General features: G+C 45.4%; 1 protein-coding gene across 2 annotated transcripts; it reads left to right on the forward strand.

The window, feature by feature from the left end:
* The first annotated feature begins 1,376 nt into the window (after nucleotides 1-1,376).
* Nucleotides 1,377-13,050, forward strand: LOC310756931 (zinc finger protein RFP-like). 2 transcript variants are annotated; one of them, XM_083601889.1, is made up of 7 exons: nucleotides 1,377-1,868; nucleotides 3,988-4,083; nucleotides 5,259-5,492; nucleotides 6,704-6,726; nucleotides 9,261-9,379; nucleotides 10,844-10,876; nucleotides 12,533-13,050. In XM_083601889.1, the coding sequence occupies exons 1-7, from the start codon at nucleotides 1,473-1,475 to the stop codon at nucleotides 13,039-13,041; spliced, it is 1,410 nt and encodes a 469-aa protein (XP_083458015.1). In that variant the 5' UTR covers nucleotides 1,377-1,472; the 3' UTR covers nucleotides 13,042-13,050. The 2 variants fall into 2 exon arrangements, with proteins under 2 accessions (XP_083458015.1, XP_083458014.1); XM_083601888.1 differs by having other exon boundaries at nucleotides 1,380-1,868; nucleotides 12,530-13,050.
* Nucleotides 13,051-14,555: the final 1,505 nt, after the last annotated feature.

Consider the following 14,555-nt stretch of genomic DNA (forward strand, 5'->3'; position numbering starts at 1 on the left):
AAACTGCTCAGCCTCTTCCCCAGGTCTAGATGTGCCAGTGAAAGGCTGAATACACACCATCCATTTAAACCACATGTCCCCCCACCTCTGAATTCTAGAAACTGGTTTGTTAAGGGTTACTTCTGGGTTTTGGCGCTTGCACATGTGCAGAATCGCTAAATCACGCTTTGCGCGTGCGCAGAATCGTGACCCACTTGTGCGCAGACGCGGTGCTGCGGGTTGTGGACGTGCTTCCCGCACAGATCACATTCGCAACCCGAGCATCCACTGTATGGGGTTGTGGCGCTCATCTCACTTCAGGCCGAGGGAGCCGACATTTGGCCACACAGCTTTCCGCGTCATGACTAAACCGCTTCTGGTGCAATGGGACAACGTCATGGAAACCAGAGCACACAGAAACACTGTTTACCTTCCCACCACAGCGGTACCTATTTATCTACTTGCCCTGGTGTACTTTTGAACTGCTAGGTTGGCAGGAGCTGGGACAGAGCAACGAGAGCTCACTCCGTCGCAGGGATTTGAACTGCCAACCTTCCGATCTGCAAGCCCAGGAGACTTGGTGGTTTAGACCACAGCGCCACCTGTGTCCCTGTGCTTACACAACCCCTGCTTGATTCAAAGATGGGATTCCTTGCACGTGCCACAAAAAGCCACAATTTGGGGGTGTTGTAGCGTCAAGTGTTCCAGTAGGTAACACCATGAAATAAGGTGCACTGCAGCAGTTCGGCCATCAAGTTGTAGAAGTCCATTTTTGCTCCAATTAGTAGATGGCAGCAAGAAAAGAAAAAAAAGACTCTGCAGCTCCTGTAACAAAATAGAAGTTACAGGCTAGGCAAAGCAAAGTTGGCATTCTATGCACAGTGACTGACAGCTGGGAAGGTGCTGTTCTTGTTTAGTCGTTTAGTCGTGTCCGACTCTTCGTGACCCCATGGAGCAGAGCACGCCAGGCACTCCTGTCTTCCACTGCCTCCCGCAGTTTGGTCAGACTCATGCTGGTAGCTTCGAGAACACTGTCCAACCACCTCGTCCTCTGTCGTCCCCTTCTGCTTGTGCCCTCCATCTTTCCCAACATCAGGGTCTTTTCCAGGGAGTCTTCTCTTCTCATGAGGTGGCCAAAGTATTGGAGCCTCAGCTTCAGGATCTGTCCTTCCAGTGAGCACTCAGGGCTGATTTCCTTCAGAATGGATAGGTTTGATCTTCTTGCAGTCCATGGGACTCTCAAGAGTCTCCTCCAGCACCAGAATTCAAAAGCATCAATTATTCAGCGATCGGGCTTCTTTAAGGTGTGCATGGGGGCTTTGCTGGAAAAATTTGTTGGCTTTAATTTTAAAATAATGGCTGAGTTGTAACACATAGACAGAACTTTCGAAATGTTTCTTCTCTCACTCATGCCCATCATTTAAACAGGAGTCCCCTTTAAGAGGCTGGTCGTTGGCTGTGATGATGATTTCATTCCAGCGTCATTCCCAGCCATGGCTGCTGCTGCTGGTGGTGCAAATCCCATCCAGGATCTCTGTCATGAAGCCACTTGCCCCATCTGCCTGGAATATTTCCAGGATCCAGTGATCATCTCAGGGTGCGGGCACAACTTCTGCCGAGCCTGCCTGACCCGGTACTGGGGGGAGCTGGAAACGGGGGCATCGTGTCCTCAGTGCAGATATGCGGCTCAGCGGAACAGCGTCCAGCCAAACCGGCAGCTGGCAAATGTGGTGGAAATAGCCAGGAAGCTCAACCTCCAGGGCGGAAAGGGGGAAGGAGGAGAGCAGGGAGTCTGTGAGATGCTCCAGGAGCCCCAGAAACTCTCCCGCAAAGATCACAAGCCCCTCATCTGTGGGGCATGCAATAAATCCAAGGAACATGGAAACAAGGTAGGAGGAAATCATTCTGGATCTTAGTAGTGTGTGCGAATAGCTGTCGATTCCTTTTTGGGAAGTTTTCTGTGGATTCACCCGTTTACATTCTTGCATTTTGGTATGTAAATAAGTGCATGGGGGAAGCCTTACATTAACTCTTTCCCTCCCTGTTAGGCTCCCATTTGGTGCCAGGGTACCAAAGTGGAAACAGACAGAAAGAGGAATTTTGGGGTGACCGTGGCAAGAAGGGAAAGCAAGAGGAATGGAAAACAATCTCAAGCGCTATCAGATGAGCAACTTAACTCAGGATGTTCCAACAGCTAAACATATGCATTTGATGGAACTTTCTAACTAGCTCCACCCAGATATCATATTATTGTTGTTGTTGTTGTTGTTGTTGTTGTTTGTTGTTTAGTCGTTTAGTCGTGTCCGACTCTTCATGACCCCATGGACCAGAGCACGCCAGGCACTCCTGTCTTCCACTGCCTCCCGCAGTTTGGTCAAAATTATTATTATATCAATCAATTAATCCAATTAATTAATTAATTTGTACACCACCCTTCATACGAAGATCACAGGATGGTTCACAACATTAAAATACGAAACGAGAACAAAAAATACATAATAAAAACAAGAACAAAACAAACAAACAAAAAATCCTTCCAGTAGCACCTTAGAGACCAACTAAGTTTGTTATTGGTATGAGCTTTTGTGTGCATGCACACTTCTTCAGGTATCTTAGTTGGTCAGTTAGTCTCTAAGGTGCTACTGGAAGGAGTTTTGTTTGTTTGTTTGTTTCGACTACAGCAGACCAACACGGCTACCTACCTGTAACAAAAACAAACCAGTAACCCTTCTCCCACAAACACTTTTAAAAGGTCATTGAATATTAATAAGCCAAACGCCTGGTTATAGTTGAATGTTTTTTTGCCTGGCAAGTGACAAGTGCCCTCTCTTCTGCTATGTCTCGAAAAAAATAATGTCAACCTTTCATTTTTCACTCAATTCCTATCTGCAATAGAGAAACAGGGAGGGGGTGTAATGCCCTCGTGCTCTGTGGGGAGCTGGCTTCAGGCCCTAGGCCCCATTGGCAGACCAACTATGCGTTACAAAGATGTCTGCAAATGTGGCATGAAGGCTGGCAACATTAACCTCACCATCTGGGAATCCCTTGCAGAGCCTGAAGAAAGTCAGGTTGTGTATCCATAGCAGTGACTAGAGTAAGGATGACTGCTGGAAGGAGTGCAGAGAGAAGAAATGCCAAGGTGCATTTGTAACAGCAAAACCGGCCACCTTCATCTGCCCCGGCTGCAACAAAACATGCCGCTCCCGTATCAGTCTCTACAGCCACAGCAGGCGCTGTAATACTCCAACAATTTGACTTCACCCCCGAAGGTGCACTCCTCCATTGTCTCCCGAGACAGGGATGCCATCAACAACAAGCTCCCTCAACTGCTTGGGGTTGATCTCTCACCTGCCGCTGACTCCTCCCCACTTTTTCGCAGTCCTCCGGGGCCCTACCTGCAAACAGGGAAGTGTGTCAGTGTGTCTCTGTGTATGTACAGTCATACCTCTTGTTACGTTCGGTTCAGGTTACGTCTTTTCAGGTTGCATCCCGCGGTGACCTGGAAGTACCGGAAAAGGTTAGTTCCGGGTTCTGGGTTTCACCGTTTACGCATGCGCAGAAGCTCAAAATGACGCCACGCACATGCGCAGAAGCGGCGAATCACAACCCGTGCACGTGCAGACGCGGGTTGCGTTCTGCTCATGTTGCGAACGGGGCTCCGGAACAGATCCCGTTCGCAACCAGAGGTACCACTGTATTCATTTTGTGTTCTGTCTTTCCCCCTGTGCTGTGAATGTGCTACGGAAGTAAAACTAGTGTCGGATTCCCACAGGCATTTGTAGTTGGGCACTGTGAGAAGAGGAGGCTGGCCTGATTCATTGGCTTGATCCAGCAGGCTCTTCTTATGTTCATAATTCTTACCCGATGGTCAGTGTCTGTTTCCAGAGGCTGTAAGGCCAGAGGTGTCCCCAGACACTGGAAGAGGTTGGCAGGAAGCAAACAAGCATCTTTTTCACCTCCTCTCTCCTCTTTCTCACCCACCCACTTGAGCTCTTATTTTCTCCTCAGGATCTGATCTGCACTCGCCTGGAGGTACTGAGGAAAGAGAGAGAGAGAATTCTGGCATACAAAGCCGACATGGAAAGAGAAAGCAGAGACCTGCTTGTAAGCGTTGCCTCATTTTCAACTACTGCTGCAAGGGGAACGAGTCCTTGAATCAACAAATACGATTCTTTTCTGGAGTAATATAAAATGGAGGCATCCCAAAAGTTCTTCTGTCCTGCTTTGCAGAACTATCTGTTGTTTGGAATTGTCCTGGGGCAGATCTACACTCGTCATTTATAACGTTAAAATGTGTTATTAAAATGTGACACCAGAGCGAGCCTCCAATAATGCAAAACTGCAGTTCAGGATTATAGAACTTTTTTTAAAAAAAAAAGTTTAGCAGATCAATGTAGATCCACCCCGGTCTCCTGTAAAAATTCTTAAAGAAAGGCCTTTCTAAGGTTGGGCTCTTGTAAATCTTTAGGAAACACCAGCCCTCTTTAAGTGTTAAAGTAAATATGTGAGGGGGCTGAGGACCCTGGATTCCCGCCTCCCCCCTCAACGTGGAAGGCAGTATTTTTGTAGCAACACTTTTATGTCTGCGTAGGTTCCCATCCCATTTTCTTTATGGTGTTTATAGCCCACTCTTTAACCAAAAAGGCCCTCCGAGTTTACAAAAATCAGTACTGAGATGGTCCCTGCCCTCAGGCTTACAGTCTGAAAAGATCTGACACACACAGAAGACTCAAAACGTTGACTTCCATATGTTGGAACGTAACAGAAATGGCATTGGGGAAAGGACAGGCCTTGAGTACTTGTCCCTGCTATACCCCAACTTCTTTACTGAAGTGCCTGAATGAGGCTGGGTGTTGATTGTGGTCTGTAGAATATCTGAAGTGCCCTTCCAGTGGAATTCTCCCCTAGGATCTTCAGATGAAGGGCAGTATATGTTAAGTTGTGGGTGAAGATATCAGACGATACAGCGATTCTTCAAACAGCTCTTGTTTATTCACAGGCCAGGACAGAACTGAACTGAAGGGTTCAGTCAGCCTGCTTATATAGTGCTCCAGTACAACGTAACTGTAACAATTTTCTAAAACTATCCAATCACTGAACGTCACTTTCGATCCCTTATTTGCATAACTATCTACAGTATCCCCCTGCTGGCCCAGGGTGAGAACTTCAGTACATAACAGTATACATATTTAACAGATGATGATGATGATTCCCATAACCTACCTCTTGATGTTCTAAAGACACCTGCTTTTCCTCCTCTTTCCAAATGCTTCTTTTAGCTTTTAACAGAAATGGAAAAACAGAAGACGGCCGAAATGTTCAGACAATTACGGCAGTTTCTGGAAGAACAGGAGCAGGTTCTTCTGGCTCAGATGGAAGAGGTAGAGATGGAGATTGCAAAGAAGAGGGAGGAGCACCTGGCCATGCTCTCCTGGAAACTCTCCTCTCTGGAAAGGATCATGCAGGAGATGGAGGAGAAACACCAGCAGCAGCCAGCAAGTGATCTCCTGCAGGTCAGATTAGGGCAGAAACAGCCTCGTCTTGGAGAGGCGCCTTGGACTGATTCCAAACCTTGGACCACTTCATTCACTTAAAAAAGCAGCGGAAAGGAAGCAGAGTGTGGAGTGGAGAGCCAGGTCTCTCATCAGAGCATTGCTGTCAACATTTCCCTTTTTTAAAGGGAAATTCCCTTATTCCAAATAGGATTCCTTGCAAGAAAAGGGAAAAGTTGACAGCTATGCATCAGGGTGAAGCAACTTGCCTTGGGAGCAAGCTCTCCTAGAGGCGGTGCTGCCTGTGTCATGCCCTCTTCTCATTGCCAAGCACCCACCACAGGAAGTAGCGGTAGTAGCTGGCTGGGCAAGGAAGCATCAACAGTGGTGGAGGCTTCCCAAGAGCTGCTGCACCTCTCACCAGTGAGAGCCAGTGTGGTGTAGTGGTTAAGAGCGGTAGACTCGTAATCTGGTGAAGCGGGTTCGCTTCCCTGCTCCTCCACATGCAGCTGCTGGGTGACCTTGGGCCAGTCACACTTCTCTCAAGTCTCTCAGCCCCACTCATCTCACAGAGTGTTTGTTGTGGGGGAGGAAGGGAAAGGAGAATGTTAGCCGCTTTGAGACTCCTTCGGGTAGTGATAAAGCGGGATATCAAATCCAGACTCCTCCTCCTCCTCCTCCTCCTCCTCCTCCTCCTCCTCCTCCTCCTCCTCCTCCTTCTTCTTCACCACATCCCTGCCACCACCTCACCAGCACCACCACTACCTACACCCTCATAACTCCCCCATTACAGGCGCCGCTGCCGCCACAACAGCCACGTCCTTCCCCTCGACCCCAGTGGCTGTGACAGCCCTCTCCTCTCCTCACCCCTGAGGTGCCACCTTCCTCCTCTCCCTCTTGGGGGCAGCCCAGAGGTTTCCCCCAATTTCCCATGTTTTAAGTCAGCCACCTTCCAAGTCATTAAAAGGGCACCACTTTCCTTGTTGACTTCATTATCTCATGTAGGTTTCCCACCCACCCCCATGGGAAAGCAGCAAAAACAACAACAACAACAACAACAAAAACTGCCCTCACATTTGGGGGAAATGACATCCCCAATCCTTGCATGGTGTATGCTAGGCAGGCCAGAGGGCCAGAGTGAATTCTAGTCAGGGTCTGAGGCATCTTCATAGCATAGCCTGAGGCAGGCACTGAATTCCTTCTCCTCTGTCTCTCTCTCTCTTTCCTTCTAGGACGTTGGAAGAACCTTGCCGAGGTAAGTGAATCCCACTCACGGTAGGTATCCTGCTGCCACCAGTCACCCCCTCCCTTGTTTCCCTTCCCCATCACTATATCCCTCCACTCTCAATTGCTAGGAGGGGAGACCCCACAAAAAAACCCCACACAAGAGCTGGGCCAGACAATTCATTTAAACAGATGGGAAAGCTTATGGAAAACCAATATAAATTTTACAGCGTGCTGTTCGATTAAGGAAAATATAATGAAGATGTTTTACCGCTAGTACCTCACCCCAGTGAAACTATCAAAAATGTATTAAAAAAATCAAATCTCTGATGGAGATGCAAAACAGAGGTGGAGCTGATATGTGGTGGGGGTGCAAAGTGGTGAAACAGTTCTGGATTATGATACATGAAGAGCTTAAAAATATATTTAGGAGTTCAGTCTTTAAAAAACCAGAGGCATTTTTGCTGGGTTTAGTAACGAGTGACATCCCTAAGGATAAAAGGAATGTATTCCTTTACGCAACCGCGGCAGCCAGAATCGTTGTGGCAAAAAATTTGGAAAACTGATAAAATACCAGAATTATTAGAATGGAGAACCAAATTTCTTGAATTCGCGGAGATGGCAAAATTAACAGCATCAATTAGAGGCTGAATAAAGAGTGGGAATGCGTTAAGGAATACATGAAAAAGGTCTGTGCTGGAGCTTAAAAATTAATATGCAAAAGTTTAAAAGGCACAAGGAGATAGGATAATAATATATAAAGGATAGAATAACAAACAAAGTGAATAACACAACAATAACATAAATAATAATAGGTAAAGAAGGTTGCACACAGGTGGAGGGAAGTACTGGGCTGTGGGATAGGGAGGTGAAAGAATTAATTAAAATTGTTAAAGATTGGTATAGGATTTAAGAGTTTTAAATTTTTATAAAGATTCTATAAGGAAAGCAGAAAGCAGCAAGAAATATCAAGTAAAGGTATCGGAGAGGAGATCAGTGTAAATGAAAACATGAGGCTTATGGTTTTGTTACATATTATTTTATTTTGGAGTTGTCTGCTTATTTTGGAGTTGTTTGCTGTAAAGAATGTATATTATGTGAATAAAATAATAAAGGATTTGACAATAATTTTTTTTTAAAAAAATCCCCACACAATAACACAAGTGTCTGAAGCGACATTGTCTTCTCCGTTTGCTCAACGCCTAGGTCCAAAGGCAACATGGGGGTCCCCTGGATGGGCTTTGGACAAATAATTTGATTTGGTTGTACATCTGTGGAAGGTCCTGCTGAACCTCTGCTCTAAAACCAGTTTTCAAAATATATGTAGCTTATGAAATATATGTAGCTTGTGAAAGCCAAGGTCCCTTTCAACTCCTCAGGTCTATGATTCATTACCTCAGGAAGCAAATATTTGAGCTTAACTGTCACAAAGAGGAAGCCTTGCAAAATCCACAGACTTTCTTTGGGGCAACTGGGACGTTAGCTGCAACCAAGAGAGGCCAGTTCAGTCATTCTAGCAGCAAACCCTTGCGGGGCCAACCCACACAGTTCCATGCACACACCTGTCTCACGGGGCATCCATGCGGTGGGGCTACTCACAAGGGGGTGGACTATATTCATTTGCAACTTCAAGGTGCCACTCAGGTTCAGGACGGAGGTTATAAGGAACACCTCAGTTTTGCCAACAGCAACCGCCATCTTTCTCTTCTTCACATCTCACTGGGGGGGGGGGGTCAAACAGAGAAATAAACTGTGATGTGCTGTCATTACACAGTGAAGTTGGAGCAGAGATAGCCTGAGCAGGGTGGTAGCACATGACAAGTGATCTTTCAGTAGATACATGTGGGGAGATGCAGAGACATTTTGGCCCTCATTTTGGCTTTAGAGCATAGCTGTCAACTTACAGATTTGAAAATAAGGGACCAGCAGCCTCAAAAATAAGGGATCAGCAACCAAAATAAGGGATTTTCCGGGCACAGATATGTTCAACTACTGAGCCCCTCCGAGCCAAAGGCAGAAAGCCCAGCCAGCAGCCAAACGAGGCCTCAAGTGGTGGTTCCCACAGCACAGCAACCAGGCAAAGGGGATGCAGCAAGGAAAACCACCGTCACCTCTCCGCTGGGAAGCGCTGAGCAAAGGCGAGTCCCCAGGCAACGTGGCCGATTTGATCGGCAAAAGGCATGCAAGCTCCACCCCCCAGTCATTCTTAGACTCCTTATTGGGCGAGCAACGCAGCCAAGCAACACAGTTGGAGCCTCCCTCCTCCCTGGCCGGCAGGGAGGGAGGGAGAGGAGCTGCTTCCTTTGAAACCTGGGAAATTTAAGGGACATCATCAATAAGGGACAGCAGCGGGACACGGCGCTGGGATAAGGGACTTTCCCACCAAATAAGGGACGGTTGACAGCTATGCTTTAGAGTCCAAACTGCTACAGTGACGAAGAATCTCCTCCCTTCAATGTCTCACTCCCCACCCTTGACTTTCTCCTTTTTTCTCCCTCCTCTCAATTCTTTTCTTTTGCCAAGAATTCTGTGTTTGTAGGAGTTAACATTGTTTTTCTCCACCAGGAGTGAGAAAATGGAGACGCTTGTGAGTCCAGTGGCCTTCCCTCCAGAGCTAAGGCAGAGGATCACAGAATTCCATTATAAAAATCCCTCTCTGGAGGAACTTATGAAACAATTCAAAGGTAATGAAGAATGACTGCAAGGATTTTTGTGCCAGGCATTATTTGACTTCCAAAATTAATGTGTCAGGTTCTTATCATATTTTATATTGTTCTTTCTACAGACAGCAGTAGCACCAGCAAAGCTTCCTTTTCAGGGGCCAAGACACCATTTTCACCCAGAATGCCCTATATACATTGTTGTTCAGGGGCACTGGGGGCGGGGAGCAGAAATTGGGGCTGCCACAAATCAAGGCTGTTTGCACTAAGCATATAGCAAAGCCTAGGTGTTCTGCTCCAACATGTGTCAGTTTACATTTACAAATACAGTGGTACCTCGGGTTAAGTACTTAATTTGTTCCAGAGGTCTGTTCTTAACCTGAAACTGTTCTTAACCTGAAGCACCACTTTAGCTAATGGGGCCTCCCGCTGCCGCCACGCCGCCGGAGCACGATTTCTGTTCTCATCCTGAAGCAAAGTTCTTAACCTGAAGCACTATTTCTGGGTTAGCGGAGTCTGTAACCTGAAGTGTATGTAACCTGAAGCATATGTAACCCGAGGTACCACTGTAATCGCCTCTACCCACACTGAATTCCAATCCTCATAATAATTGCAAGCCCAGATCATCTTTAGACTTCCTTTCTGCCGATATTGAAGCCCATTTCACTGTACGATACTGACATCTGCTGAAAAGAGCTTCAGAGGGAGCCAAGTGAAGTTTGTTCTCATATCCCGACTTTTGCTGTGAATGACTGCATTTCAAATTTCTGCATCCCGGAAAAGATCTCCCTCCATTCCCTTTCTGTCAAGGGTTGCATTCCATTACAGAAACATTTTTGGGCAAAATACCCCCCCACACCACTGCATAACAACAGAATCACAACCCCTATCCTGATAAACCATGGATGAGAACGAGAACCTGTGGAACGAGCAGTGAATACTGGGCAGTATCTTTACCTTTCTCCATTTCCAAAATTTTAATACAGTGATACCTTGGTTCTCAAACTTAATCCATTCCGGGAGTCTGTTTGACTCCTGAAACCATTCAAAAACCAAGACGCGGCTTCCGATTGGCTGCAGGAGCTTTCTGCACTCAAGCGGAAACCGAGTTGGATGTTTGGTTTCCAAGAAACGTTCGCAAACCAGAACACTTACTTCTGGGTTTGCGGCATTCATGAGCCGATTTGTTTGACAACTAAGTCATTCGAGAACCAAGGTACCACTGCATGGCTTTAGTAAATCAACGGCCTGCTTATTTTATGCTGTTGGTGTTAAGTACACTTTACCACTTCTGAGTTACACATTTTTAGTTAACTTTAATCTGTCCTCCATATGCTTTTCTAGTTGTTAATTACATGTTCCACTTTATATTTTACTCCAAAGAAGGAAACAAGAGAGGATTTGTTGCAAAGTGATTGTTTTTGTACAATATTTATTTTAGGTGCAACCTCGTAGAGCTTCTGATTTATATCTTTATTTTCCCCACAGACACTCTGTTAATGAGACAACAGTTTCAGAAAGGTAAATTTTCTATGGAGGATGACACTTGGGGAGGGAATGGAGACTGGTGTTTTGTTGGCATCTAACAGTCTGTTCTGCAGACTTTGGAAACACCAATTGCTTTATTATCGTTATGAGCCCTAACGATAATTTAGATTTAGAGGGGTTGTGGCAGAAAAGGAACCTACAGGCACATGTGGTGGTCTTGTAAACATGTATCCAAATGTTGAGAAGTGGTGATGAAGGAGATTCCTGAAAAAAATAGACCCCAAATTGTGTCCTTCATCAATTTGGATGGATTGAATAAGGACTTAATATAAAAACACCTTACAATCCAGCTCCATGCTGCTTTGCTGGATACTGTCTTCTCCCATCCCTGTGGATCAGCCATGACAAGGGGGTGGGACCACTCACCTATCACTCAGCTGGTGTCAGATGACTGACACTTGCTCACACAGAAGAGCTGAGTAAATGTTTTCCAGGTGGTTTTGCTTCTTGTAGAAGATGGCTTGATAGACACAAGGGGCACATTATAAATATTTCAACAACAGAAACCCGATTCATATGTGGTGGGATTGTCCATTAGTTAATGAATTTTGGAAACAGATTGTTATAGAAATATCGGGAATTGTGGGTAGGAAGGTGGGAATATCTAAATTAATGGTTCTTATTAGAATCATAGAATCATAGAATCATAGAGTTGGAAGAGACCACAAGGGCCATTGAGTCCAACCCCCTGCCAAGCAGGAAACACCATCAGAGCACTCCTGACATATGGTTGTCAAGCCTCTGCTTAAAGACCTCCAAAGAAAGAGACTCCACCACACTCCTTGGCAGCAAATTCCACTGTCGAACAGCTCTTACTGTCAGGAAGTTCTTCCTAATGTTTAGGTGGAATCTTCTTTCTTGTAGTTTGGAACCATTGCTCCGTGTCCGCTTCTCTGGAGCAGCAGAAAACAACCTTTCTCCCTCCTCTATGTGACATCCTTTTATATATTAGTCTGAGTAGCACCGAGTTAAAACAAAAGAGGAATTTAAATGGGTAGAATTGATGGTAACTGCAGCCAGAAAGGTTATAGTGAGTAACTGGGAAAATGCAGAAGAGCTAGGGGTGAACCAATGGAGGAAAAAACTGAATAATATTATAATTTTAGAATATCTAATTGTGAAAATACACAGAATGAAAGGATTTAAGGTCAGTGAGAAAGAGGAGGATTGGTTTGAGAAGATATTGAATTATTTGGGTAGGTTTGAACAATTTGGGGCAACTGAAATGTTAAAAGTTAAATAAACTTTTAAAATAAACTTTTAAAATAAAGTGTTAACCTATATAAAATTGTACATATGGTTGATTTGAATATTATTATTGATTATGTATACCCAATGTATCAGCCGCCTGGGGGGTTTCACTGTTTGTGTTTTGGTTGTTGGTAAAAAAATTAAAATTTTAAACATTAAAAAAGAAAGAAAGAAACCCAATTCACTGAGATTTATTGTGGGCAAGTCTTGGAAGCAGGAAAGGAGAATCCCAGTCCTTCATGCAGTGCAAGAAAATCCTGAGATGGATTGTGATTCCTGGGATGTTTTATGTATCTAGATGGCTGTCTGTCTCTCAAACTGATTCTGCTTCTCCTTCTCTTTTCCTCTTCTCCCCCTCATCCCACTTTACAACAGCAGATATAATTATGGATCCAGACACAGCTCATCCTCTGCTCATCCTGTCTGAGGGTGGTAAGAAGGTGGAACGGGGAAACAAACAGCAAGACCTGCCAGACAACATTGAGAGATTCAACAGACTGACTTCGGTGCTGGGGTGTGAGGGATTCACAGCAGGGAGACATTTCTGGGAAGTCTTTGTGGGAGGGGAGGGGATGTGGGCTTTAGGGGTCGCCAGGAAGTCGGTGAGGAGAAAAGGCTTCTTTCCCTTCAGTCCCCAGAAAGGATTCTGGGCTGTAGGAAAGATTAATCATGGGTATTGCGTCTTGAACCCTCCTGATTACCTTCCTCTGAGTGGGGAGCCTGAGAGGATCCGAGTGACTCTGGACTATCAAGGGAAGCAAGTCTCTTTTTTCAATGCTGAAACAGGAGCCCTAATCTACACATTCTTGGGAGCCTCCTTCTCTGATGAGACCCTCCTTCCTGTGTTTTGGGTGAAAGAGAAAGCCCACCTCAGAATTGTGGGATAAAGGTAAAGGGACCCCTGACCATTAGGTCCAATCGTGGCCAACTCTGGGGTTGTGGCGCTCATCTCGCTTTACTGGCTGAGGGAGCAGGCGTATAGCTTCCAGGTCATGTGGCCAGCATGACTAAGCTGCTTCTGGTGAACCAGAGCAGCGCACGGAAATGCCGTTTACCTTCCCGCCAGAGCAGTACCTATTTATCTACTTGCACTTTGATATGCTTTCGGACTGCTAGGTTGGCAGGAGCAGGGACTGAGCAACGGGAGTCCCCCCCCCCCCCGTCGCAGGGATTCAAACCACCAACCTTCTGGTCGGCAAGTCCTAGGCTCTGTGGTTTAGACCACAGCGCCACCTGCGTCCCTGAATTGTGGGATAGCCAACCTCATATAACCAACATGCTTAAGTCTAGTTAATGTACTAAGGGGTTAATGTGATAGAGTAAGCTATCCTGCCAGGCTTAGCTAGGGCACTCCTTTGGAAGAAGATAATCAAAGCCTTTATTCAAGACCAGTCTACCTGAGAAGCTCAATGTGTAAGGTCAGAGCAGGTTGCTGCAGCACAGGCCGCATGGCTGTTAGAATCCACTCTTGAGTTCCTATACCAATAACTTGGGAGCTTTCACCATTGTAATGAAGCCAGGTTTTACCGCCTCTGTATGGAAAAACACATGAACCTGACCTCTGAAGAGTTTGTAAGTAAACCAATTTTTAACTTACCAGACGTGTGCTCTTTTTCTATGCTAGGGGAAGAGGGGAACTTTAGAAGGAACTTAGAATGGCATATTGTAAAGGTCTAACAACCTGTATTCCCATGCTTTACTTTGCAGCATATTTTGCAGTTTTAAATCTCTGCTGGAGTTATCTCCCCAAAGTACTTGCCCCAGACTTGGACCTTGGCATCCAGGAACTCTCCTCTTATTTTTCTTTCCCAGCCAACAATAATTACTTAAGGAGACACAAGATATCTATCAGGCTTAGATGGAGTTTCTGTCCAGATCAGAATGAATGATAAAATCAAACATCTGCCAAGAGCACTTTATATATATATAGAGAGAGAGGGGGGCGGGGAAAGAGATTTTCTTTAATAAAATGGGGGGGGGGATACAAAGATTAATGTCAAATATATTTTCATAAATGTACCAAATAAATGTTCATAAATGTACCATGCAAACATGTACATAAATATATACACCACATGTCTGAAGCAGCACAGGAAAACAGCCGTGAAGCCATTTTGGCTCCCAAACTGACCAAATGTTTTCTCTGCAAAGTCAAAAGAAAATGGAAAAGCCTCCCTATTGTCTTTTCCTTCACTAATCCTGTCTTAAGGGTATGTTTGTGTACAAATAGGGTGAGCCTGTGAACTGGCTCAGGAACTAAGTATTTATCATTACAAAAGACTGGCCAGGCTCCCCAGGGTATCCAGTCAAGTAAGCATTAACAGGTAACTTGCCAGACAGGAGGTAAACAATGACATGAGGTAAACAAAGCACTCAGATTTCTGCTGTAGGTGTGATGTCT

The sequence above is a fragment of the Podarcis filfolensis genome (genome assembly GCF_964270895.1).
Source record: "Podarcis filfolensis genome assembly, chromosome: 2".
Classification (NCBI taxonomy): domain Eukaryota; kingdom Metazoa; phylum Chordata; class Lepidosauria; order Squamata; family Lacertidae; genus Podarcis; species Podarcis filfolensis.